Here is a 26,998-nt window from a genome sequence, read left to right as displayed (position 1 = left end):
AGGGGCACCAAGGGGCACACAGCTTCAGGGACCAGCGCAAACACGGGGCCCCCGGCCGCTGGGCGCGGGGAGGACGGCTGAAGCCGCGTTGGCCGCTGGGTCAGAGCCTGAGCAGGAGGCCGGGGGCGCTCTTAGGGGCTGGCGCATCCCCGAAGCCCTCCTGGCCCACAGAGCAGGCGCCCTCAGGGGTGCCCCGCTCCTCCTCCGGGAGTCCCCGAGGGCCCTGCCGCCGCTGCTGCCGCTCTTGGGCCTGGCGGGCTCGGCTGGCGATGGCGCGCACCCGGCTCTGGCTGCGGGAGGAGCGGCGCAGGAAGCCAGAGCCCCCCGCTGCCACCTCCCCGGCTGGGCCCAGGCTGGTGGGTGATGTGATGTCTCCCGCCTGCTGGAACCCTGTGAGCCAGCGCAGCTGCTCCGTCAGGGGGTCCCGCTGTGCCGCCCGCCCCGCCGGCCCCTCCCCAGCGGGGCCCAGGCAGCAGCCCAGGCTTCTCCCCAGGCCCTCGACGCGGGGGGCAAAGTCGTCAGCGGTCAGGTCCCCTAGGCTCTTGGACTTGGCTGACCCGGGGCAGTCCCTGAGGCCTGCCAGGGGGAGGCAGCCCCAGGGCGGCTGAGGGGCCAGGGGCCGCGGCCGAAGCTCATCCGGGGCTGCAGGGAACTGGCCTGCGGCCCGCAGGTTGGGGTTGGATTTGCTCTTGGTCACAGAGAGGAAATCCGGGTGGCCAGCTGAGGCCGAGCAGGGCCGCAGGGGCAGGCGTCCAGCCGGGACCCCCGAGGGGCTCTCCCGACCCAGGCCCAGGCCCAGGCCCAGACCTGGCAGCGAGAGGTCGATGACCGTGTCACTGGACGACAGGCTGGAGAATGAGGACATGCTGTCCGGGTGGCTGCCTGGCTCCAGCCGCTGCCATAGCCGGTCTCCGCCCGTGGCGTCCGAGTACAGCGCAGGGGAGGGCCCGGCCAGGGGCCGTCCTCCACCCAGGGGCTCCGAGGGCACCTGCCCCTCACTTTTGGCCCTTCTGACCAAGGGCAGATGGCCCAGGGCCTGGGGGTGGCCCCTGCTGTCCATCTGGCTGCTGGGAACCCCCTCACTGGCCCCACTGGGGCCCCCACCCTTGCACGCCTGCTGCCTGCTGTTGGGGGCCAGTTCCGTGTTGCCCTGGCTCCCAGTCCTGAGCCGGAGGGGCACGGAGGCTCCCAGAGCCACCCCTGGGGGGCGCTCTGCTTTGGCTCCTGGGCTTGTGGAGCACCAGGGCCCTCCCTGGGAGGGGCTGGGCGGGGTGGCCAGCGGAGGTGGGGGGCCGGGGCCCAGGGCTGGCTCCTCCGCGATGGTTTCCAGGCTGCACAGGGAGGAGACGGACCTCTGCATGGGGGAGCGGGTGTCTGTGGGGGAGAGGGAGAGGCGTGCGTCGGGGTGGGGCCCAGGGCCCCGTGCCCGCAGGACCCCCCGGCGACCAGGCCCCTGCCCAGGGCACAGTGGCCCTGCATCCTGAGCTCCGCTCTGCTGCCGCCAGGTTCTCGGGGCCGGGGCAGCACAGGGACCACGGGGGGCCAGGCGCGTTACCTGGCACGTGGCTGCTCTCAGTCCCTAACTACGGAGGCAGCATGGGGACAGAAAGAAGAACAGAATGGTCAGCATGGGGGTAGGCTGGCCGGTGGACAGACGGACAGCAAGGGCAGGTGCGGGGAGGGGAGCAGGACCTCACCTTCCACCCCTCCCCCTGGCTGGGGTCCTCCCCCCCATGACAAAGTGCTCTGTCACCAGCCCCGGACGGGGCTCCGGAGCAGGGCCGCTCAGCGCAAATTCAGGCCATACATGAATCCCCAGGGCCGAGGTGCGCATGTAATCTGCAGACTCCGAGCCCCAACGTCAGGGCTCTGGGCACCAGCCAGGAGTCTGGGGGCATCGGGCCACCTTCCAGGAGGACTGTGGTGCAGGGCCAGGGGCCTGGACACCTGCAGCCTGGCCATGGAGGGAGGCCAGGGGGAGCTGGACAGTGCCCCCAGATCCTAGGAAGACCGGCAGGAGCAGCCAGGCCAGGGAGGGCTAGAAGGGGTCGGCTGGTTTCCGACAGCCTCGCTCCAGACTGCAGGCCTCAGGGAGCACAGCCTGGCTTCAGTGCCCACCCAGGGTGGGATACTCCGGGGTGAGGGCAGCTGCGGCAGGACCTGCTCTCCCTTCCCCAGGCCCTCGGGGAGGGAGGGGCCTCCAAGAGCAGGAGGCCCGGGGGTCAGTCTCGGTCAGGCAGGAGCTGGAGGCTGGGGGCCCGCAGGACAAGCCGACGGAGCAAAGGGAAATGCAGGCGCCGAGCACACGAGACGCTGGTTCTGGACATGGAAGCACAGCGGGGACACCGGGCAGGCCATGCGGAGGGGCTGGGATGCCACGGGGACGCTGGAGGAGCTCCTGGTCTTACCGGTGAACAGCATGGGGGATTTACTCCTAATCTCCTCCAGCTTTTGAACGAACAAGGCATTCATCTCCCTCTGCAGGGGCCCCGCCTGCCTGCGGGCACCCTCAGGCCAGTGCAGGGCCACCTCGGGGCTGCCCGGGCTGCCGGCGTAGGAGGACACAGAGCAGCCGCCACCTGGACCCTCAGGGGCCCCTCTGCTGCTTCTGCCTGGGGCCTCGTGGGGGGCCCCCAGCAATTCTGCCCGGGCACGGGGCTGCTGGCTGATGGTCACGTGCCCGCCGGAGGGCCCCGGGCTGGGTGGCCGCCCCTTCCGCAGGCCCTCGGCATCCTCACCGGAGCAGGTGCCCACCACGCACTTCATGCAGGCGGCAGCCATCTCGGCAGGCCCAGGGCCCTCGGGGGCACGCAGGGGCCGCCCCTGCCCAGGGCTCCTCTCCACCAACACCTTACCTCGGGGGCTGCGGCCTCCGGGCTCCTCCCGGGCTGGGGCCTCCGGAGCTGGCCGAGGGCTGGGGGGTGCCACGTCAAGGGCCTCCCCCTCGGAGCCCGCATCCTGTGTGCCCAGGACCAGCTCCGGGAAGGCCTTGTGGCCTGGCTTCTGGCTCTTGGCCGGGGCGCTGGCCGTGCGCCTCAGGAGCCGTTGGCTAACAGAGGGCCGGGGAGGGGGCCGCCCAGCAGCATGACTGTCCAGGGAGCCGGGCTTTGGGCCTCGGAGGAACAGGCCTTTTAGGCCTAGAGCCTGCTTGACCTGCAAGAGAAGCAGCCCACATCACTGGGGGCCAGGCACCGGGGGCCAGGGACTGCCCTGCCCAGCCCAGCTGACTCTGGCAGGCCGTGACCTAGCTGAGCTGGCTGCAGCCCCAGGGGTGGGCTAGCTGAGGGCCCCATAGGCATGCCGGGGTTGGGCCTCTCAGGGCTGTGTGCACCGAGACGGTCTCCAGGACACCTCTACCAGAAACAGAGGCTGCTGTGGTCTCACCACCGGCCAGGGTTGTGCCCTGTCTGCGCAGGGTGGAGCCAGCAGGTGCTCTGGAGGGTCTGTAGGTCTTAGGGCAGACAGGACCCCCCAGGGTTCTCCCAAGCAGAGACCTCGGAACCTGGACCCTGTGCCACCACACTGTGCACCTGTCACAGGCCCCATGGGCCCGACTCTGGCAGGTGGTGCGCGCAGGGTGGTGCTGGCGTGGAGAGAAGACAGACTGAGACCCAGATGGAAGCGGGCACCACCGCCAGGGCACGTGGCCCCGCCCCCAGCACTGCAGGCCCGGGAAGCAAGCGCAGCCAGGTGCAGGCCAACGGTCTGCCCTCCATGCCCCCGCCCTGCCCACTGCCCTGGAGGTGCTTCTTCTTCCAGAAAGTCTTCCCTGATTCCTGCCAGGCAGTCTTTCCCAGCCTCACCCTCCTTTCTGTGCATATGGCCCGAGGGCAGGGTTCACGCCAGTTCCATGCCCCCTGAACTGCTACTGGCCCAGGGCCTTCCTGGACAGCCAGGCCCAGAAGGTCCCTGCAAGGCCTCTCCCGGAAGCCTCCCTGAGGGTCCCCGGGACCAGCTGGCAAGTACTAGAGGCCAGCAGCTACAGCTCAGAAGGGTCCTCACATGCAGACACCCCAACAGCAGCCACTGCCCCCCAGTGACACAGGGGCACTTTGGACAGAGGCGGGAGAGTGGCCAGCACTTGAATTGGCTTCCAGATTCAAGGTCCCAAATGCAGAGCCATTTGGCCGAGGTTGGCTGGAGTCATTTAGAAGAAGGTCCAGGACACAGGCTCCGAGCTCCTGGTCCCTGGGACCCCCCCACCCGGTACTGGGCATCAGGGGCACGGATGGATAGAGTCAGGGGCACATGAGGAGTGCAGAGAGGGAGGCAGGGGGAAGGGTGAGGGGCCCTGGGGGAGCTTGCAGCTGGAGACAGGACACAGGAGGTGGGGAGGGTGCACGGGAGGCCTGGCCAAAGTCCTGGACCTGCTTCCTAAATGCTGCTCTGTGGCTGAGGATGGCCCGAGGGACCCAGGACCCCAGAACAACATCACGATCCATGTCACATGAGCGGACAGTCTCCGCAGTGGTACTGGGAGTCACGGATGCTAATGGGCCGGCCTGAGCATGCGGGTGGGTGGCAGGCTACGTGCCCTGCGCTGGGGATACCTGCGAGCTCCTAACAGGGCTGAGCTTCTAAAGGCAGACTGGGGACATAGAGAGCCCACTGCAAGACCAAAGAGACAGAGTGAAGGCTGTGAGGCCGGACAGCGGGGCGCGGAGCTCGTGGAGACCGCAGACACAGGACAGACAGACGGACGGACGGACGGACGACAGACGACGGAGAGCTGGGAGGCCTGCGGAGCCCGCATCCGGCCGGCCGGCAGCTCGGCCCGTGGAGCGTGGCGGGAGAGAGACGGTTAGTGCTGGGGCCTGGGGGGACCCCCTGTGCACCTGCCTGGGCTCCAACATGGGACCTGGGACCCCTGGGCTCTGCAGACCGGCAAAAAGAAAGGAGACCCGGCCGGGGGCAGAGGCACATGTGCAGGAGAGTAGGGTGGGAGACAGTGGGACAAAGCCAGGCAGATGCCTCCCGAAGAGGGAAGGAGAGCCGGGGGCCCTGAGGAGTAGAAGGGAGGCTCAGGAGACAGATGGGAGGGTAGCCAGGGGCCTCAGGAAAGGCCAGGACATCCATCTCTTGGTGCCCAGAGCCACCCAGGACAAAGCTCAGGTGTCCCCATCACCCATTCCACAGGTGGAGAACAGGCCCAGTGAGGAAACCACTAGAACTCCTGGCCCTGGGGTCACGGCTGGGGTGGTGCAGGTGGCCCTGCAGGTGGCACTCACCTTACCGCTGATGTCACTGATGGCCACGTGGACAAAGATGGAGGCTTCTTCCATCCCCTCCAGATACACGTGCCGATAGCCTGAAACGGCCCGAGTCACGGCTCACCCCACCCCCACACTCCACTCCAAGGCTCAAGGTTCTGCATACAACCCATGAGCCCAGTCCTGGGGATGCTGCCTCCTCCAGGAAGCTTGCCGGTGATGGTCTGGCCTACAGAGGCCTCTCCCTCTTCCTGGGGGTGGGGTTTCCCAGCCTGAGCTCCCCTCCCCTCCCCTGTCCACTAAGTGTCCGTAGCCTTTCTCCCCCCTCCTCAGCTCCCTCTGTGTCCTCAGGCCCACCTATGGCAGAAGCCAACTCACAGGAGGCTGATCCCCACCCTGCCCCGGGTCCCTCAGCTGGCCTGCAGGGACATTGGTTTCTATGGGAGACACTGGTCTCTTTGGGGGACACTGGGTGAAGGATGCTGGCTTTTGCAGGAGAAGCTGGTCTCCGTGGGACATGGGCCTGGGGCTCCACCCTCCCCCACCCTGCTGGCCCCCTGCCCACCTGGCATCATGCTGCTGAAGGCCAGTGTCCTCTGGCCGATGAAGTCTCGCCCGATGGGATCATGGTCCCAGACAAGGAAGCGCACCAGGGCAATTTCGGGCATGTGCACCATGAACACCAGGGTCTCCTCCCACATGGGGTTGAATCCTGGAGGCCACCAGGAGGAGGTGTCACCTCCCACCCCCAGCTGTAGCCTGGAGGCTACCTGGGCCCACACCCTCCTCCGCTTGGCTGAGGGGAGCAACCCCTGGGGCCCAAGGGGCGGTCACCAGGTTTCCAGCCAAGGGCACAGCCTGGATGGTTATTCAGGTCACAGGAAGTGGCCCTGGCCCCCTCCTGTTCCCAGGCAGACTGGCACTGCCAGCATGGCAGCTGTGAAGCAGCTCTGGGCACAGGCTGGCTCGTGGGTGCCCGCACGCGGGCCCTCACCATTGTCATCCACCACGCGGGTCTGCTCCTTGCTGCAGTCCACGGGGAGCCCGATGACCTCCACCTCCACGAAGGGGTCGATGATCTGTGCAGAGGACAGGGTGGCACCAGGGCCAGGCCGCTGCTCGGCCCCCTCCCGGCCCCCGTCCAGGCAGCCCTCCTACCTCCCCTCGGTCCCCCAGCATCGAGTCCCGCGGCTTGGGGAGCTGCTGCCCGCTGATGATCCGAAGCACCAGCTGCTTCTTGAGCTGCCCGGGCAGGGGGTCTTCGGAGTTGGGGTTGAAGACGCCTGAGGGGGTGGGGCACAAGGCTGACCGGGCCAGGCAAGACCCCCACCCGCAGGAGCTGCATGGCACACCCGCCCCCTCCCCCACTTCCTGGGCGGGACCCCCAGCCCGGGAGGAAGGGGAGGGGTGGGACCTGTACGCTGGTCGCCTTGGTGCCATCCTGTGACATGGGCTCGTCCCCTTGTGTCAGTGAACAAGGGGGGCTGAGCGTGCGTGCAGGGCCACCCCACCTCTGGGTGGGGGGCTTGGAGCCTGGGAGCATGGCGGGGAGGGGACCGGGGCCAGGTGGAGGGTGAGGGGTCCTGGTGACTGGGCAGCTGGAGCCTGTGTCAGCTGACACTGCGAGAAAGTCAGCACCGGAGGGTGTGGGAGGAGGGTAGGAGCCCACAGGAGGAAACCCAGGTCTTTTCAGCACAGGGAGCAAATGGAAGTGTCCGGGGGGAGGAGGAGGAGGGTGGCTCCTACGGAGGCCCCTCCCAGGCCCGGCCAGGGTGTCAGTGCCAGCGTGACCCCCTGCCGCCCTGGTCAGCCCTGTCCCTGTGTCCGGGGGTCCCCAGGGCCTCACCCTGGCACATGCTCTGGGGCTTGAGCACGTAGCCACAGTTGCCATTGGCGCTGAACTTGGCCCGGTTCAGCTGCAGCATCCGCCCCTCCGACTGGTAGTTCAGGGCAACTGCAGGCGGGGACGCAAGGCGGCCAGTCAGCTCCTGGCCATGACCTCCCGCCAGCCCGGCACCGCGGCCTGTGAGGCTGGCGATCGCGGACACAAGCGGGGGCCCGGAGGTTGAGGAGGATTGTGCACAACCCGGGCCACACGTCCCGGCAGAACGCCCGCTCCCCTAGCCCCCAGGCACCCCGAGGACCAAGGACCCCACCTCTGTGCCAGACTGGCGACGTTGGCGGGACACCGTGCAGGTCCAAAGCCGAAGAGAGAGGCAAACGCAGGCGGAGCCCTGGCCACAACCCCCCGGCCCCCGGTCCCCGGCCCTTGCACCCACCCATCTGGCAGCCTGCGTTCCAGAAGGGCTGCGGGTTGTAGTTGCTGGAGTCCACGCGGTAGGAGGACGGATAGATGCGGGACAGCTGGTGCTGGTTGAAGCGCAGGTACTGGGCCGGCTTCTGCTGCAGGATCTGCTGGGCCTTGGTCTCGCTGAAGGACGACACCTGCCAGCTGGATGCCACTGCAGGCGCGGGCGTCGCCGTCAGGGGCGCTCAGGGTCCTGGCCCGGCCCGGCCCTGCCCTCTGCCCTGGGAGCCCAGGGCACCCCTCACCCTCCGTGTCCACGTCATGGGTGCCCACGGACTTCGTGTACTTCACCAGGTCGGACAGGGCCCGGGACAGCTGCATGGTCTTCTTCTGCCGGGTAGCCCTGCGGGGAGGCGGGGCAGGGTCAGGGCCCTGAGGCCAGTGCCCCTCCCGACTTAGGCCAGCCTGCGCACCCTGGTCCAAGAGGCAGGCTCCAAGTTCGGCCAAATTCATTGGTTCCTGGAGACTATCCATCAAGTGTCCATTCGGCCCTGTGTTCCAGGTGCCAGGATGCGCAGTGGACACACAGGGGATGCCCCGAGAGGCGACACAGAGGGAGGGGCAGGCACTAAGCCTCCCGGAGAACACCTCTCAGACTGGGATGGCGCTCCAGGGACAAGCCCAGGAGCCTGCCTTGGCCACCCGGCCCCGCCTCCCCAGGGGACACACCCTGGGTCCCCACTTTCTGTCCCACTGCCCCACCCGAGCCCTCCATGGCTTGGACATCTGACTTTGGCTGTGGCCAGGACAATGGCCGCTGTCTTTTCCAGGGTCTAGGGTGGGACCGGCCCTGACCCTCGACTCTGGCCGCCCTGGGAGTCCAGGTCCTCTTCCGCCTCCTCCACGCTGGCCACCTTCCTTAGCTTGCTGCTCTTTTTCTATGTGGAAGGAGGGCAGAGTCAGTACCTCAGAGCCTGAAGCCCAGCCGGGAGGGTGCAAGAGGCAGTCCTGGGGTCCCAGCACCCACAGTGCCCGGCTGAGCCAGCTCTATCCTCTGCAGTGCCCTTCTCAGCCGGGCACCCGGGTGACCTGAGCTTAGGGCATTGACCAGTGCGGATCAAGGGATGGCCATCAAGGCCCCTGCTCTGTCCAGCCCTGACCAGGACTCCGGACCCCAGCACCTGCAGCCGGGCGATGCTGCCAGGAACTCAAAGGGGGAGGTGGGCTTGGGACCCTGGGGACTGGAAGAGATGCCCCCCAGCTGGCACAGAGACAGCTGGGGCCCGTGGGTGTAGGGAGGACCCCAGCCCAGGAGTCCCCGGACCTTGCGCTTGGAGAAGCTGCTCACAAGGAGCCGGCTGTTCCGTCTGCTGGCTCCAGGGTCCTCCCCAGACTCCATGTCCTCCTCGACCTGGGGGGAGGGACAGACAGGGACAGGGTGAGCCCAGCGTCAGACCAGGCAGGGTGGGGGCGGGCAGGTGCTCCAGGTAGCCCAGGAGGCCTTTCTGGAGGAGGGGAAACTGGGAGGGGCTGGAGGGAGGGGTAGCCCGGTGGGCTGGCTGCTGCCCCAGGCCCCACAGGAGGCACCATCCCAAAGGGCAGGGGGCCCTCCAAAAACACCCGCAATGGCCGCTCCTGAGGGGCTGTTTCAAACTCGTTACGGCCCCAGTCCTGAGTTTTTTCCACAGACGGTGACAACATCATCAAGCCCGTGTGTGTGTCCGGGACAATCCTGCGCCCCGCCTGCTTATGCGACCCTTTAGGGGACCCCCACAGCTCTCCCCGCTGTCTGCTCCCCTCAGTGGCCAAGGTGTTCCCTAATGAGGCCGATAACAGGCCTGCCTCCCTCCCCAGGCTGCCCCCTGTTCGCCCTGGGGCCCAGGTGAACCCTGGCTCCACAGGACTGAGCCTCACTGTTGACGGAACATGCCTGTCCAGGGTCCCTTCCCTCCACGCCCCCTGCCCAAGGCACAACCCCAGCATCCACCCCAAAGCTCATTCACAGGCCTGGAGCTGCTGGGAGCCGGTGCCAGGGTCCCCGAGCCCGTTGCACCACCACCAGCCCCCCAGGCTCCCCCAGATGCTGCCAAAACTCATTGCTCGAAACCCGCACACAAGTGCACAGGAGTCTGGGACCAGCCAAGGAGAGGCTCAGCTGGCCCAGCGTCCTGGAGAAGTGGCTGCAGCCAGAATCTGCTGTCACCCCGAAATCCCCATGCACCCCAAACCTGGCAAAGGAGACAGCACCGACCCAAGCCCCAAGCCCCAACCCCCTCAGGGGGGCTGTGGGCAGTAGAGGACCCACATGGGTCCCTCCTGCCTTGGACACAGCCAGTGCTCTCAGAGAACTCGGGGTGGGAGGGAGGCGGTTTAGACGGCAGGCGGAGGAGAGTCTGCACCTAGGATGGAGCACAACCTCGGGCCAGACCCCTCCTGGCCAAGAAGGCCCAGCCCTGGACCTTCTGGGAGCTGGGGGCTGGGTATCCTGCAGAGGTCCAGGCCTGGCCTTGGGGGCACCAGTACCCGCAGGAGCTGTGCCAGCACACAGGGTGGGGCGGTCCCCTTCCTTGCCCTTCTGCTGCTTCCTCTCCAGATAGATATGCCTGTTGCACCCCACACACCTGCCCTTTCCCACAGGGCCCCCCCTGGGACCCATGAAATGGGGTCCACGGCCTCAGGCCCTCCAGCAGACAGGACAGACAGGCACCTCGAGGCATGTCCATGAACCCACTGGCCTAGATGCCACCCCACCTCACATTGCTCTGTGGCTCTACTGGGTCATCCCAGCAGGAGGGAGCAGGCGCTGCTGGCAGGGCTGGAATTTCCCACTGCCCCCCAAGTCCTCGCACCCTGCAGCTCAGCCTGAGCTTCCCCTCTCCTCCTCCGAGCCTTCTCTGAGTGCCTAACCCCCCTCGGGGAAGCTGCTCAGACGCAAGGCCCCAGGGTGAGGCTGCCCACACGTGAACCTCCAGATGCCCCCAGGTGCATCCCCAGGTGTGCCCTCAGGGGCTGCCTGGCTGAGGGAAAGCAGGGACTTCACATGGCTTTGCTTGGCTGGGCATATTGCCCGCCCGCCCGCCTGCCCGCCCACCGGCCCACTGGAGCCTCAGGCACTGTTTTCTCCACCTAGACATCTTGAGCCTGAAATAAAGAGCCACCTGTCAGCAAGGGACCTGTGGGAGCCACCTGCACGGAGCGATCCTTGAGTTTGTGGTGGCGCCAGCTGCACCCCACACCCCGTGGGCAGGACACACATCCCCACCTGAATACTCTGTAGGGCGCCCAGCCCTCCTCACCTCTGCCAGGGAGGAGCTACCTTCCACCCCCCACCCCCTGGGCTTGTACAGCGGTGGGGTCTGTGACGGTGGGCAGGACTCTCCAGAAACGAGGAGACTGTTTTCCACCCCACTTCCATCTGCTCATCTGTGGAAAAGGGTCTATAGAGCCAACCAAACGCCCCTGCCCCGAGGCCACTGACCTGCCCACCACAGCCCGAGGAACTCGATGGTTAGGGGCCACTCGGATGACAGGCCTGTCCTTCGAGGTTCGCAGGCCCCTCCCAGAGGGACCCCGACTGCTCAGCCTTGCTGCCCACCCCCCCTCACGCCTGCCGAGACAGCAGCTGTTTCATCCACCAGGATACTTCCCAGAGCTCAGCTGCACTTTCTCACGAGGCTGGGGGGGCTCTGGGCAGCTCCCCAGGATTGGCTTGGCCCTGAGTCCTGCCTGCCCCTCCCTGTCACTCAGGAGGCCCTTCAGTGGGAGGGTTGCCTCCAGTCCCAGCCAATGCACAAACTGCCATCCGCAGGACCTTCAGCGGGCAGAGGCAGGCCCAGGCCTCAAGGGGACAGACCATGCCTGCCAGCCACACCAGAGCAGCCACCAGAGCAGCCACACAAGTGGGGCAAACCTGTGACACAGTGAAGGCTGTGGGTCCGGTGCAGCTGTGTGTGCAGGTATAAGTGCAGGTGGTGTGCAAGTGTGTGGGTGTGTACACAGGTGTGTATGCAGGTGTTCATGCAGGTGCGCATGTCTACCCAGGTGTGTGCGTGCAGGTGTGCACGTGTGCATGGGCTTATGTGCACAGTGTGTGTGCAGGTGTGCAGGTGTGCGCGGACACGTGTGGATGTCTGCACATGTGGGTGTACACAGACCGCACGCTCCAGGCCCTTTGCCCGGCCACAGGCTGACCTCACCCGCAGGCTCTCACCTTTTTCCCCTCAGCCTTGTGCCCAGGTCTCCCTGACGGGGGCAGCGTGGACACAGTGAAGTCGTTCAGGTCCTCACGGTCCCGAATCTTGGACTCTTTGATCAGGGAATCCAGTTTCTTCTTGGCGATGTTTTCCACCCTCTTCCGATTCACGGAGGCCTGGAACAGCGGGCGGCCAGCCTGGCATCAGTGCCCAGCCCCACGGGCAGCAGCGATGACGAAGCCCCTCCCCAGATGGAGCCAGCGCCCCATCCCTGCCTCTCCCACGGGTGCCGGCCGCACACGCACTCCTGCCTCACGGGCGGGCCCTCACACCCACCCTGCCTGCTCCAGGTGAACAGTGGGCGTGGGACCTGCTCCAGGGCTGCAGCTTGAGCCCGGGTCCACCTGATTCTAACACCGCCACCTTCAGCTGCACAATGTTGCCCACGGGCCCCAGCCACAGCTCCCAGGACGCCCGGCTCCCTGGGCCTCGGGAGAGGAGCTCAGGGAGCACAGCACCTGCTCCATCAGCGGCTCTGGATCGGCGATCCCACCAGCAGTCCCAAGACATGGGAGGGGTGGAGGCTGGCTGCCTGGCTGGCCCTTGAAAGGGGGCTGGTCAGTGTAGCCCCCAGATGCCCACCTTGTCCAAGGCAGCCCCCAGGGTGGCCTTGATGGACCTGGACCCCTCCAGGGCAGGGCCTGGCCCTGGGCATCTGGGTGCTCTGGGCCCCGGGTGGAGTGGGTGCCAGGTGGACCTCACAGAACTGAGTCACACCAGAAGCAGGAAGAATTCCACTGCCTGCGGTGTTTCTAAAACGATTACCCTGCGAGGCCGGGAAGCTCCTGCACAGTTACTTCCCACCTGATGGCCCCTCGGGGAGAGATAATGCCTTTCCCTGCCTGCCCTGCCTAGAGCAAGGCCCAGAGGAGGGAAGCTGCTAATTACAGCGGCTCCGAGCCTCACTGCACAAGCTTCCCGACTCCTCAGCTCCCCACTCGGTGCAGCCCCAGCCCCAGTGCTGCCATGAAGAGGGGACAGCACCCTGTGGAGGTGACCGCCTGGACGCCCAGCAGGGCCAGGCCCGCTCTTCCTGCTCGAGTTCTCAGCATTGGGGTTGGTGCCGGGCTTGGAGTTGGGGCTGGGGCTGGGCTTGGGGATGGCCGGGCAGGACCACTGGGTACCCAGAGGGGAGCTGGGGTTGGCTGGAGAGAGGCTAGGAAGGAGGTGTCAGGGTCAGAGCCCAGACAAACTCAGGTGTGGGTGGCAGTGGTGTGGGACCCAGGGAGGACAGCCAGAGGACCGGGCAAATTGAGCAAACGGTGCCCCGAGAGTTGGCTCAGAAATGGGAACAGAATCAGGCCCCCAGCACGTGTGCAGCCAGAGGGTTAGCACACTAGCTAGGAGCCCAAGGTTTGGGTCCTCTGTGGAGGGGCCTCCAATGGCTTCAGGCTGAGTATGTGCCCAGCAGTCTGGTGCCCAGCACTCTACCCCGGGCATCTGCCCGAGTCCGTCTTTTCTGGCCGCCTCCCTCCCTTCCGACCCCCCGGCCCCACTCACATCCCCGTTGAGGAGCTTGCAGTCATCGTCCATCTCGTCTGCACTGTCCTCGTCGGACACCTCGCCCTCCTCGGCCTCCTCGCTGATGCTGGCAGGGAGCTTCTTGCCCTGGGGGAGGAGGGGACCATGAGAGGGGTCCTGCAGGAAGTGCTGGGGGGCCGGTTCAACGCAGAGGGAGGGCCTTCTCAGGCTTGCTCCTGGGTCTCAGCATGGGAGGGAGACTCCTGGGTGTGCACCCGAGGTCCCCAGATGGCGTGGCCACCACAGAGTGATTGAGGCCAGGTTAGGGGCCGAGCGGCCCTGACTCCTCAGATCTGCCTCAGATGGGACAGAGCCCCTGCCCTGCCCTCGCCCTGCCCCAGCCCTGCCCCCAGTTAGAGCCCCAGCAGGATGCCGGCCCCAGGCGGGCAGGCAAGGGCTCACCTTCACCAGGATCTTGCCCCTGAGCATCTGCGGAGAGGGCAGCATGGTGGCGTCTTCGCTGCTCACAGACGACAGGTCCAGCTTGTCCCCGAGGATGTCCGTCAGATACTGGGCCATCTTCTTCTGCTGGACCACACTGCAGTGGTTCTCGATGGACAGGATCACTGGGTACCTGTGGCCCCACCGTGGGAGGAGCAGGTGAGGCCAGGGGAGGGCTGGGCCCCACCTGCGTGGGACCCAGGTGACCTGTACCACTGAATAAAAAGGGCTCCACCAGGAGCCCAGGATACATGGGGCTGCCGGCCACCCCAGGAGGGGACCATCAACAGCTTGGAAAAGCACCTGAGCAGGTGTGAGAGAACCTGGAAGGCCTCAGGGTAGAGAAGGTGTTCACTCCCCCACCCCCCACCCCATGAGAAAAACAAAGGCGACTGAGAACTCCTGGAAAACAAAGGGAAACGTTCAAGGGAGTCACACGTCACATCACGGCTTATAAACGATGCGGACAAAACGGGGGTGCAACGCGCAGCGATGGACAGACTGTGAGAAAGGTAACCCCATGGACCCAGATGCTGGAGACGCTGTCCTGTGGAAGGCCCTGGGGACCCAGCGTTGGCCCCATCAGGAAGCACCGCCTGGGAGAACACTGCCCCCGGGGGGTGCAGCACCAGCTGTTCATTATGGGCTCTTCAGTTGCTTGATTTTTTTTTTTTTTAAACCCTGTGTAGATTCTACTTGGACTTTTACCAAAAAGCAACATGATCCTTTCGGAAGATGTAGGTCACTCAGACCTGGAACAGAGCCAGGGCAGGAGATGGGCAAGTCCTGTGATGCTGATACGGCAAGAGGGTCTTGGGGTGAAGGTGCTCATCGCCCCATTTCTCAGGCAAGGAGTGAGGCCTGAAGCCCGGAGCCCCCCTGGGGATTGTGGGGCGGATGTGTCTGCAAACACTGCGCCGGCCCGTGAGGTGTCAGCTCTGTCCTGAGACCCCGGCAGGCACCTGCTCCTGGGCAGCTACAGGACGCCTGTGTGTCCCCGCATTCGCCCCCGAGATGCCCCCCGCCTGCCATCCCAGGGGCCAGGCCACCCTGCGGAGATCACTTGCTCCCACCGGCTCCCTGCAGCCTCGGACGGAGCAGGCTCCTCCCGAGGGGCCACCCCACTCCTGTCCCCTGAATCATGGTTGTTTTCCTTCCCCCCTGCATCAGTCCGCTCCCTCCCGGCCGGCCAGCCTCCTGCCGCCGACTCGAGGTAACCGTAACGGTGCAGGGAGGCGTCTTCTATTTCCAGAAACTAAATTGGATTTTGTCAACAGCGTCTGTAGCCACAGCTGACTGACAGCAGATTGAGTCTGGACACAAAGTAGCTTCTTGAGGTTAATTAGCACGGAAGCCACTGCTGCTGTGGGCGGTGGCACCGGGGCTGCCACCCAGCGGGTGTGGACACTGGCACCTGCACCGCCCCAGCTGGCACGCCACCGGCTCCTGCGCCCACCCCGCCCCTCCCAGGCCCCATCCTCAGCCAGGGACCCTTAGTGGGCCCCTCAGCCAGGGCGTGGGCAGGGGCAGGGCAGGGGCCGGGGCAGGGCAGGAGGAGCCTCTCCGGGCCCACTCCAGGGCCAGCCCCCAGTCTCGGCCATTCACTCATTTCTTTTTGTTGTTGTTACCCCCACCTGAGGACATTCTTTCCATTGATTTTTAGAGAGAGGGAGGGAGGGAGGGAGGGAGGGAGGGAGGGAGGGAGGGAGGGAGGGAGGGAGGGAGGGAGGGAGGGAGGGAGGGAGACACATCCGTTGGTTGCCTCCCGCACGAGCCCCAACCGGGCCAGGGATCAAACCTGCAACTGAGTTACGTGCCCTTGACTGGGAATCGAACCCGCGACCCTTCGGTCTGCAGGCCGACGCTCTAACCACTGAGCGACGCTGGCCAGGGCCACTCACTCGTTTTTGATGAAGGCGTACTTGTTGATAGTTTCGATGACGTCCTTGAAGAGGATCTTGGAGGTCAGAGTGTAGCCGTGGTGCACAATGGGCTCCCCGTCGGGCCCGTCCCAGCAGTCCACTGCGGCGGGCAGACCTGGGTCAGCTCCGGGGGCCACGGTGCAGAGGCCCACAGCCCGTGAACTCCAACAGAAGGGGGTCCTCTTGCTCGGCGACCCACCCAAGAGAGGCCTTCCCTAGCCGCTTCCCCGGGCAGAGGGCAGGTGCTCAGCCCCGAGACCCTGGAAGGTGACTGGGGGCCACCCCCACATAGGCCACGCCACCTGTGGCCCCAGCGCTCACCCTCCACACAGCGGCAGCCGGCCTGCAGCACCCAGGCGTACATGTCCACCCGCGACTGGGACATGAGCTGGTCGCCCACGAGGTAGGTGTTGTGGGACGAGGTAATGAAGTAGTGGCTCAGCGGCCGGGTCATGTCCTGGTGCACACTGTGGTGCTCGGGGTTAAAGATGTCTCCCGCGGGGCTCCGCGTGTAGTTAGTGAAGCCTAAGGGGGGCAGGGGGTGTGGGGGTGTGGGGAGGGCTCAGCCCCACTTGTCGGGCCCCTCTCAGGACCACCCACCGGCACCGTGCAAGACACAGAGTGAGTGACTTGCTCAGGCCGCCCAGCCCAGCCACAGGCTGCCCCCCAGTGCCCCCCACCCCCCTGCAGCCACCCAAGACAGCGGGACTGGGTGCTGCTCACTCACCATCAATGCCCAGCACCCCCTTACTCCTGTTTTCTGGGCAGGGCTCAAACTGCTCGATGATGTCCTGGCAGCTTTCTAGTGTCACACCCAACATCTAGGCCAGAGAGGGGACAAGAGCCCAGGCCAGCCTGTCACTAGCCCAGCATCCGCCTCCATGGCCACTGCCTCCCGCAGCAGGGCGTGGCTCTGGCCCCTGCAGTGTCCCCCCCACCCCTCACCCCGCCTGGGGGCTCACCGGCCACCTCCAGTGTCACGTGACTTGGGACTGTGGTCAGCAGACTACAGGTGGGTCACATAACTAAGTATCCTCCAAGCAGGGGAGGGGTCTTTGGCCTCATCGGCCAGGCCACCCCCTATTGCTGCATTAGGGGCCCTGAGAGCTGTGGGCCAGAGTGGGCTTGGCAGGGAGCGGGGCCCACTGGGGGGAGCCTGGGGGCACAGGGAGCCTCCCCTGCACCTGGCCCCTCCTGCTGCCCACACAGGGGGCATGAGCCAGCCAGACCCATGTGGCGGGAACAGGGGGGAAGGCTAGGCCGGGAACCCTGGCCCCTGGAAGTGCTCCCCACTGAGGATGGTGCCGTGGTCACGTGTGGGCTCCCCCTTGAAGCTCAGTGCCTGTGGCCAGGAGCCCCACCCCTGCCTGGCGCCCCACCTTCTGCTCCACCTCCAGGAAGCGCTGGAGGTCGGCGGCGGCCAGGTGGTCCTTGTGGTCACTGTAGGTCAGCATGAGCAGGTAGAGGTCCCGGCGGGTCGACATCATCTTGTAGAAGGCACAGAACTCCTCAAAGCCCAGGGTGCCCTGCTGGGCATCCGTGTCCGCCTCCTGCAACACCAGGCCCGTGGGTCCCTGCGGCCCAGCCTGAGCCGCATTCACAGGGGTCCTCCTGGCCCACCCCCACTTCTCAGTCACCCCCACACACACCCTCCTCCTTGCATGTCGCTGTGCATGTGTGGGACCCTCAGCAGACTCCCCTTCGGACTCCCACCGAGACCACTGGGTGAGCCTCTAACACAGCCTGACCCCACCTCCCCTAGCCCAAGCCTTTGGAGGTGAACCTGCAGCTGAACCCAGCACCGTGACCCACCCTGAGAGCCAGGCCCCTGCACCAGGAGCCAGCAGCCTCCCGGAGCCAATGCCCACCCTGGGCCGTGCGCCCGTTGTGACAATAGCTGCCCCTCAAGCAGCAGAGCCCCGGGGCCTATGATGTGCACTGGTGTCCTGGCTCCAGTCTCCACAGCAGAGATGAGAGGACCCTGGTCTCGGCCACTGTCATCCTTGTGCAGACAGAGTGGCTCACGCAGCACCCACAGGAACCCCCAGGGGCAAAGCCACCAGGACCCCAAGGAGACCGTGGGCCCTTCATGAACCTACCGGCCCAGGGAGCATCTCTGAGGTGGGTGTCAGGCCCTGGGGACACCGAGGACAAGGTGCTACCCTGTCCCACAGGGCTCAAGCCCAGGGACAGACCAGAGGACAAGGGTACACGGGGGACCGGGTGGGAACATACCTGCCTTGGAGGTGACCCCAGGCAGGGAAGACACCGGGTCAGCACCATGGACAGCGGCGCAAACCAGCCAAGCAGGCCGTCTGGCTGGTGTCTATTTAATATGTGGCCACACAGTCTGGGGTGGCCTGGGGTGGGTGCCAGGTCCTCAAGGTCCCCTCTGAATCAGGAGCATCCCCAATGAGCCAGGTGACCATAGCCACCCCACATCCCATCCCCGACAAGAGCAGGGCTCCTAGGAAGGCCAGGTCCTGACCTTGGCTCCCGGCGGCTGGCCCCCTCCCCGGCACTGTGGCCTGGCACTGAGGCAGGCACCTGGCGGGGCCCCAGCATCTCGCTCCAGGACCCGAGTGCCCATGCCAGGTGCTCAGGCCAAGGCTGGGACGGGGCCAGCTTGGTGTGAGGACCCGCCCAGAGCCACACGTGCCGGGGTCCTGCAGATGCCAAAGGCCCTGGTGTGTCCAGTGCCGGGTTTGAGGGCAGCCCTGCATCCAAGAGCTGGCAGGACAGACCAGTCCAGGGCGCAGGGTGCAAGTCAAAGGGCCTCTTTGGGACAAAGCCGGTCAGGTAGCCCTCCTGGGGGTGTGGCTGGAGCTGGGCACAGGTGCCCATTCTGCTCGACCCACAGGGTGGCCGTGCCTCCCCCGGGCTCTGCCTGGGCAGCGTGGCCGGGAGTCCAGGGCAGGGCAGCTGCCTGCTCGCCCCCAGCCGCTGTCCCCAGCAGAGAATAAAAATGTCCCACGGTGCCCTGTCTGGTGTGGCTCAGTGGTGAGAGCGTCGGCCTGCGCCCCAAGGGGGCTCAGGTTCCATTTCCGGTCAAGGGCATGTACCTGGGTTGCAGGTTTGATCCCGGGCCCCGGTTGGGGCGCATGGGGGAGGCAACCAATCGATGTGTCTCTCACATGGATGCTTCTCTCTCTCTCTCCCCCCTCCCACTCTCTCTAAAAATCAATGAAAAAAATATCCTCAGGTGAGAGTTAAAAAAAATGCTCTATGAGGCCTGAAAGGACGGAGCCGACCCCCCAGCCCCAGAAACACCTCCCCACATGGTTGGGCTGCTGCTTTGCTTCCCAGAAACGGGCCAGCGGCAGAGCCGTGCTGGGAGCCGCCGGGGAGCCAGCCCAGGGTGCCCGTTAGGCCAGTAGGCCCCAGGGCCATGCCGGGCCTCGCCTACGTCCCGCTGTCATCTCCGACTTAGTGACATTACGCTCACCCACTCTCTGCCCAGTGCAGGGATCTCCCCTCTGATCAGGCGATTTCAGGGGCGGACACGACACAGGTTTCTCCACAGCCCAGTCGATGCTGCGGGTCAGGGCGGCTCCGCCAGCCGGAGCTCAGCCTCCCTCCCTGGGCTCCGAGGGCCGGCAGAGGCCAGCCAGGCCACAGGCAGGGAGGGCCGGCCGCTCAGGAGCCAGGGCTGTCTCCACTGCAGCCCGGCCACCGTGGACAATGGCCGCTAGGTCTGAGCTGCCCAGGGTCTGGGTCTGGGGCTCCGGGCCAACAGCCCCCGACTCACTTCTCTCCAGTCAGCCTGGAGTCCACCTGCCTGCTGGACCCAGCTGCAGGGTCTCCCCACTCTCCAGGCCTTCCTGGGGGTGGTCAGGTTGAAGCCTGGATACAGCCAGGCCTAGGGTGAGCCAAGGGGAGCCCCTCACGTGCCAGAGGCTGTGTGAGAGGCCCAGCGTCCTTACAGGAGGGGAAGGCAGGGATGAGCTCCCGAGAGCCCCTGACAAGGGGCATTTCCAAGCCAGGACTTTGTGCGAGGCCTCCAGGCCCCAGAGCCTGTGCTCACTCACACCCCATCCCCTAAGGGGGCTTCCTTTCCTCCCATCTCCTGGTCTCCATGTCCTAAGCCAGCCTGCTGCTGCCCCTGACAGCCTCACCATCTGGAAGGGCCTGTGGCCCGCAGAGCTGCCCCTGGAGGCAGGGCACAGGCTGGGGCTGATCTGCAGGCCTGAGCCATCCACCAGCTCCCACCGCCCAGGCAGGGTCTGCCCCTCGGGGGCCTTCAGAGGGGCCCTACAAGCCCCCCAGTCCTCAGCCAGCAGCCTGAGAGCGTCCTGCTCACGGCCCCCCATTCACACACAGACCCTGAGCCGCCAGCTCCCCTGGCCCCAGCCAAGCGCGACCACCCCGCCTATCATGAGCCCCAGCAGGAGTGCCAGGGGCTACACCCGGCAGAGCTGCCAGGCTGCGCAAGTGTGTGTGCCGGTGTGTGCCGGTGTGTGCACGTGTGTCTGCGTGTGCCTGTGTGTGCGCACACGCGCGTGTACACGCAGGCGGCTGTGCCTCTATGTGTGTGCTCCTGTGTGTGCGCATGCATGGGCCGGTATGTGTGTGAGCTTGTGTGTGTGCATGTGTGTGGATGTGGGGCCTGGTTCAAGCCTTCAAAAGCCTCTTTCCTGGCTGCAGCAGAGCAGCGAGGCCTTAATTACAGACAACAAAGGCTCTGCTCAGCCGATGGAGTTTCATAACTTCTAACAGCAGGGCGGCTGGGGACCGGGAGGCTGCGCCGAGTAGGTGACCAGGCCTGCTACCCGTAAGGGGCATGTGGGCACCTGGGGCCCCACCAGGAAGAGTGCGCCCTATTAGGGCACCTGAATTACGGGGAGGGGCTAGAAAGGGGGTTCAGCCTCCTTTGGGTGGTTTTCCTCACTCACCAACACCGGGCCCAAGTGCCCAGTCCACCAGCCTGGGGAGAGCCCAGCTCTGCAGCTGGCCGAGCTGCGGCCTCCTGCCATTCACTGCAGCCCAAATGGCGATACCCAGGTCCCCCCGCAGCTCGGGCAGGGCTGTCCTGCTCCCAGACACCCCCCACAGCCCTGGTGGAGCCCTCGATCAGGCTGCGAGCTCTGCCGGCCTCGAGCCCCGGGGGACCCCCTGCCTCACCTTAAACATCTGCTTCACCCGCTGCCGGGGCAGGTTCACGTTCAGCTTGTGCAGCAGCTGCAGGACCTCGCCGATGCTCAGGCTGCCATCCCCGTTCTTGTCGGCCTCGTCGAACGTCTGCTTCAGCCACTTTGGGGCCGAGTTAGGGGCCAACACGGGTCTCGCAGGGCCAGCGCTCCCGCCTCCAGCCCGGGTCCCCGCGCCCCTTCCCTGTGCCGTTCCCCAGGGCGCGGCCCGGGCGGGGAGGAGGCCCCCACTCGGGGTGGACGGCAGGTCCCGGGGTCCTGCCCTTGTGCCCAAGGATATTGGTCCCGGGTGCGCTGGCGCCGGGCCAAGCTGTCTTCATCGCTGATGCCAGCCAGGAGGTAGCGCAGGCCCGTGACCCAGGTCCGCGCCTCCTCGCTGCTGGGCGAGACCAGGTCCAGCGACTGGCGGTGGCTGCCGTGGTAGATGCTGAAGCAGCAGTTGGGATCGAAGCTGCTGTCCGGGTACCGCTGGAAGATCTCTGACTGCCGGCCCTCGCTCACCTCCTGGATGGAGTCGATGGAGACTGCGGGGCGGGGGTACCCGTCACGGCCCTCCCCAGGGCGGGGTCCCCCACTCCAGCCCGGGTGCTCCCGGAGGCTGTCCCACACTCAGAGGCCACCCCACACTTGAGGGCCAGCTTCCTGTCCGCAGGGCTCCCAGGAGGCCCAGTGCCCGGAGCAGCCAGCACTCCGGCCTGGGTGCAGGAGCTCCTGCCGCCTGGGCGGCCTGTGACCCACCTCCCTGGGTCCACAGAGCAGTCCTGTCCCCTCCTCCAGGACGCCCTCCCCGGGGCACCACAGCGGAGGCAGGGCCCCAAGGTGGAGGCCGGCCCTGGCACACCTGGTGCTCCCACTGGCAAAGCCTCGGATGGCCAAGGCCGACTGAGCCCACAGCCCAAGGTCTTGCTGCCCCCTCCCCAGGCTGCTCTGGGAGGGGGCCCACCCCGGGCGCCCCACTCACTCTTGGCTTTCTCGTTCTTGCGCGAGGGCCGCCAGCGGATGCAGGAGCGGTGCTCGTCCAGGAAGTAGAAGCGCACCAGGCCCTTGGAGCCGCCTCGAAGCTTCACCATCTGCGTCCCTGCCTGCATGGCGCTCATGCACCGCTCCACTGGACACGCCGGCCGACATGAACAGGGAGACGACGGGAGGGGACAGACAGACAGACGGGGCACCGTGAGCACCGCAGCATCCCCAACACCCCCTCAACTCGTCGCCTATCTCCCATGTGCCAAGGTGGATGCAGAGACCACCCATCACCTACTCCCTGCCCACTGGGGGTTGAGCTCAGACCCCCAGGGCACCTGGGGCCCCAGGTGCTGGCCTGGGTCAAGCATCCCACCTGGGACCTTGTTCAAGGGCCAGAGCCCTCGAGGAGAAACAGCGATTCTCCCAGCCGCCCTGCTGCCCTCCCCGATGGTCCCAGGGCCTGAGGGCCAGCTGAGGCCTCAGGCAGGACTGGCCACCTGCCCATCCCACCGTCCACCACCTGGACCAGCCCCAGCAACCACCATGACTTGCCCCAAAGGCTACTACACAGGAGGAGACACACGGGCAGGGACAGGGCGGCTGAGCCCCTCTCAGGAGCCTCGGTGCCAGGCATAGGGCGGTGCCCCCTCCATGATGCCCAGCCTGGCTCCTAGCTGCCTGCACCCTGCCTGGCATGTTCAGAAAGCCACATCCTGCGCGTCGCCGGGTGGCACTGCCCCGTGCAGATCGGAGCCCAAATCAAACCCCTTCGCGCACGGGGCCCACCTGCCTCTTCCCCACACCCTCTCCTCTGTGCGCCCAGCCTGCTGTCTACAGTTTGCACCTCCTGGGTCCCAAAGGATGGCTGCGCCAGGACGCGGGCTCCCCAGGGTTGGCGGTGAGGGGCTCTCTAAGGGCCACTGTGTTCGGCACCCGCACGCTGGGCTGAAGGCGTTGCTGCCCCCACAGTGCCAGGGAACCCCCTTAGTCAAAGTGTCGGAGCTTCCCCTCGTGCCCAGCCAGCATGCCCACCAGGGCCCTGTCCTCAGCTCCACCTTCCCGCTGTCCACCTGTGGCTCAGCCTCCAGCCCCAAGCGGGGTCAGCAGAAGAGGACACTGCAGGAGCCACCCCCCCAGAGGGAGACCCTAGGGGGCAAGAGGTTAAGGTTTGCGGGGTTGGGGTGGGCAAGCCCAAGCCTGTCACCCCCCTCCTGGCCCCGCTGGCCCTGGTTTGGGCGAGGCTCTGGCCAGGAAGGAGCCGGCAGTCCATGCCCCCTTACCTACTGGGCCAAGCTGCCACCACGGGGACACAGCCACGCTCCCTCCGAGCCAGAGGAGGACCTCTGCCAGGCAGGCCACCGTTCCCTTGGCCCTGCTGGAGGGAGATGGCCAGGGGATGGACATCCCCAGGTGATGGCCGAGGGTGGGCTCTCGGAGGCAGAGAGGACCAACACCCAGCGCCCTCAGCAGCAGGTCAGGCGGTGTGGGCGGCACAGGGGCTGCACAAGGCCCCTTCTCTGCCCTGTGTCTTCCTCCCCCCCTCAGAGCCCCCCGAGGCCCCCGCAGGGCGGCTTCCAGGCCCCCCTGACATTGGCCTGTCTCCTGCTCTCCCGGGTGGCCCCCAGGCCAGCCCACCCGGCAGGGCTACGGACAGGTCCCCAAAGGAGCTGAGAAGCAGGGTCTGTGGGTTGGGGAGCCGCCCGCCTGGCCCGCCCCGCCCGCCCTCTGCCGATCCCCTGCACTAATCCAAGCCGGGCTCCAGCCCAGCTGGCCAGAGGATTTAGGCCAAGGGGACGCCTAGCTGGGAACCAGGAGGGGACTGAACAGCAGTGCCATTTGAGGCCCCAGACCATAACAAGCAGGACACGCAGGGGGCCCCCTGGAAACCCAAAGAACACAGCCATAGGGCCTGAGGTGAGGGTCCTCACGGCACCACCCTCTGGGGCGCACCCCCAGGCCCTGCTCAGGGCAGTCTCCCCACAGTCTCCTCCACGCTGGACGCCCAAGGCTGTTGTCCACTCTCCATCCCAGTCTGAGCTTCCCACTGTCACCCCCACTCTGTGCTGCCCACGGGGAGCTCTGGGGGACCTGGAGGTTGGGTGGGAGCACCTTGCCCCCCAGTGCCAGCCCCCTGTGGGCTGAAGGTTGGGGCCAAGTGGGGGCCCAGGGATGACCTGGGGCACACAGGGCCCCTTTCGGCTGCGACTCCCAGCACCGGCTGGATCATGCGGGTCCCTGGGTCTGGCACTCCCTGCCTCCCTGGCCCAGCTCCAGGCCCCTGGCTATGTGGCTGCCATCCCCAAGGACCAGGCCCCCATTTCCCCTTTCCCAGTGGGGGGCGCCCATTGCCCAGGGCACCTCCATCCCTGCATTCTGCCCCTGGAGGCTGGGCTGACCTGAGCCCGCTGCCCTCCTCATGCCTGACCTGGCCTGGAGAGAAGGGCTGGCCCAGGGAAGACCTGCCCATCTGCCCGCTAACCTCACACAAGGCCCAGCCAAGGCCACACCAGCTAAGACCCAGACAAGGGCAGTCCTGGGGCAGCCAAGCCTAGAAGGAGCCACCCGCATGCTGGGCAGCTCTGGGGCATGTGGAGAGCGGCAGGCAAGCAGGCCCCTGCGCCCCACACTCCCTGAGGTCTCCTCGGCCGCCCCAGACCCTAATCCTCCACTGACCAGGCAGACAAAGGTCCAGCTAATCCGGCCCGAGGCCGGGCTCTGCCAGCGCGGAGGACCCAGGCAACCCCACCCAGCCCTGACAGTCCTTAAGACAGGCAGACCCAGCACTACAGCCGCTGGGTGCCCGGCAGGTACAGAGCCGGGTGTCCAGGGCCACAGGCCACCCAGCCAGCTCTGGGAGGTGACAGGGAGCCGGCACCTGGCAGGGCCATCATGGGAACTGTCAGGGCCGTCCAGCTCTCAGGGCTCGGCCACCACCTCTGTCCTGGAGCAGCCTGGCTCACAGGTGTGCCCAGCACTGACGGATGGTCGGGCAGGGCCACCCACCGAGGGAGGTGGAAAGAGGGCACAGGCAGGGCCCTGGACCCCACTCCGACACCCTCCTCAGCTCGGCCCCTGCCCCGTGGCTGACCCCGGCGGCCTGGCCTCAGTTCCCCAACCTGTCAGAAGGCACCCCAGCCCCTCGATCCTTCCCCGCGCCCTGCAGAGGACGCCGCGGCTCGGGACACGGCGGCAGCTGCCCAGGGAGGAAGAGCCCTTGAGGTCGGAAGCCGGAGCGTGGGTTTAGCTTTGTTGCCATGGTGGAGCTGGCCTTGTCCAAACACAGCGGACAAGAGGCCAGCGGCACCAGCCTCTCGCCCGCCTCTGCCCCGGGGAAGCTGGAGAATCAGTTTCATCCTCCAGCAAAACCCACAACCACACCCCAGGCTCCGGGGAGCAGGGGCTCCTCACGCAGACAGGCAGACGCTCCCTCCGCGGGGTGCAGGCAAGCGCAAGCCCCGGTCACTGGTGCCTCCACCGAGCAAGGGCGCTCCGCGTGGCCTGGGGGCGCACACCCCACCTCCCTGACTCCCGCCGCCCCTCCAGCAGCCGCCCATCCATCCCCAGCGCCTCCCTCCTCCAAGCTTCTTTCTTTTGAAGGACCTTTAAGCGGGCCCTTCCCGTGTCCACTTCACCTGGAATGGTCAGCAGCAGCGGGACACGTGTGGCCGGTCTCTTTGCCCCCCCCCCCCCCCGGGCCCTCAGCGCCCTGTGCCTCCCTGGCAGCCCTGAGGCCCTCCTCTCACTCTGCTGTGGGCCCAGCTCAGCACACAGTAGGCACTCGGGCTGCGCTTGGCTGGAGAAGAGGCAGTGAGGGGACACCGCGCAGGGATCAGTGGCCCCCGGCCAGCACCTCACGGGAGGGAGGGACGGGCCCACACACAGAGCCCCGGGGTTATTTAAACGTCTGAGAAACAGCTGCCCCCGCCCCCACCAGTGTCTGGGAGCCTCCTCCCAAACTATTTTTATTTTATCAGAAAGTGTGAGTCGGTTCCCTGAGCCCCCCACCCTCAGGACCCGGCGCCCAGGGACACAGGAGCCAAGCTGGCCTGAGAGGTTCACTCCAGGGCAGTGGAGCCTGGGGGCCACTTGGCAGGGTCAGCAAAGCCTCGGCTGGCCCCGGATATGGAGGTGGGGCTGGGGAGGGGGCTGGGAACCGGAGTGGTAGCAGCTGGGGAGGGAGGGCCACGCTGGCCACTCTGCGAGCAGGCCGGGACGCGCCCCTTCCCTCCTGCAGAGCCCTCTCCGAGGGGCAGGCGGCTTCTAGCAGGAGAGATGAGAGTTTCGTGGGCAGGAGCCAGGCCCCACCTCGCCGACCTCAGCATCAGGAGGCCAGAGGAGCCAGCCCTACCTTGCTCTGGCCCCTGGGCTGCCCCCTGGACACCTGCCCTTTCCCGTCCTGAGCACCAGACCCAGGGAGCCAGGGTTGCCGTGTGTGCCCGAGGGTAGGGATGGGCTCGAACACCCAGCCACGCTCTGTCTGCCGTGCCAAACGACCAGCCCCAGGGATGGGCCTGTGCTGTGCACCTCCCCGCAGAGGCCCCTGGGCACCTGTGGTCTGGGCGGGGTTCCTAGTGCCATAATCTACCACAGGGAGGGCCAGAGGGACCCTCCGGTCCTGTCACCCAGCCAGGAGGGGAGTATTCATTGTGGGTGCAGCATCCACAGCAGTCCCAGGCTCCTGTGGCCGTGGGCACATGTGGAAGGGGTGTTCTCTGAGGCTGAAGCCTTCAGGGCTGGGGGCCCACCCCTGGAGAAGCCCCTTCCAATGCAGCAGGCCCTCATTTGTCACCAAGCCTGCCGGATGCCATGGGGGACCCGAGGTGTCCAGCACCCAGCCTCCCTCTGCCTATCTAGCAGAGCCCGGGGCCGCCTTGCACCCAGCCGGGGCCGGCCCGGCCTCAGCGAAGGTCCCCCTGCCCCTTTGCCACCGAGGCAGTCCCACCTCAGCTACCTCGGTGGCATTAATCACATGCGACAGTCCTGCGGAGAGGACTCTATTAATAGCCGTCCACAGCCTCCTGCCCTCGCAGGTGCCCTGATTTGTGTGTTCCGGGGGCTGCAGTTAGGAGGGCATGTGGGGGGGCCCAATGCACCCACCTCAGCCAGAGCTCCCTGGAGGGAGGTGCCGGCCTCTGAGGGAACGGGCCCCAGGGAGCCCCCAGGGAGCAGGTGGAAAGGAAGAGAAGCTCCCAGCAGCTCCGGGGTGGGGGCGCTTTCCTGAAAAGTCACCAGATGGAGCCCGGCCTGCCTGCTGGGAGGAGAGGAAACTCCTGCAGGGTGAGGGAAGGGG

General features: G+C 66.4%; 1 protein-coding gene across 1 annotated transcript; it reads right to left on the bottom strand.

Moving 5' to 3' along the window:
- Nucleotides 1-37: 37 nt before the first annotated feature.
- PLCH2 (phospholipase C eta 2) lies at nucleotides 38-23,112 on the bottom strand. Its single transcript, XM_016216846.2, has 22 exons — nucleotides 22,989-23,112; nucleotides 21,704-21,850; nucleotides 21,013-21,266; nucleotides 20,717-20,845; nucleotides 16,975-17,145; nucleotides 16,323-16,416; nucleotides 15,917-16,120; nucleotides 15,575-15,695; nucleotides 13,635-13,806; nucleotides 13,212-13,319; nucleotides 11,669-11,827; nucleotides 8,783-8,860; nucleotides 8,314-8,396; nucleotides 7,764-7,861; nucleotides 7,490-7,672; nucleotides 7,057-7,164; nucleotides 6,369-6,493; nucleotides 6,205-6,289; nucleotides 5,776-5,922; nucleotides 5,229-5,308; nucleotides 2,856-3,153; nucleotides 38-1,374 (listed from the first exon to the last, which is right to left on the bottom strand). Exons 1-22 carry the CDS (start codon nucleotides 23,110-23,112, stop codon nucleotides 101-103), a joined length of 4,242 nt encoding a protein of 1,413 aa, XP_016072332.2. The 3' UTR covers nucleotides 38-100.
- Nucleotides 23,113-26,998: the final 3,886 nt, after the last annotated feature.

The sequence above is a fragment of the Miniopterus natalensis genome, chromosome 9 (genome assembly GCF_054644295.1).
Source record: "Miniopterus natalensis isolate mMinNat1 chromosome 9, mMinNat1.hap1, whole genome shotgun sequence".
Classification (NCBI taxonomy): domain Eukaryota; kingdom Metazoa; phylum Chordata; class Mammalia; order Chiroptera; family Miniopteridae; genus Miniopterus; species Miniopterus natalensis.
The sequence above is the reverse complement of the archived record's forward strand: the minus strand, read 5'-3'. Positions and strand labels throughout refer to the sequence as shown.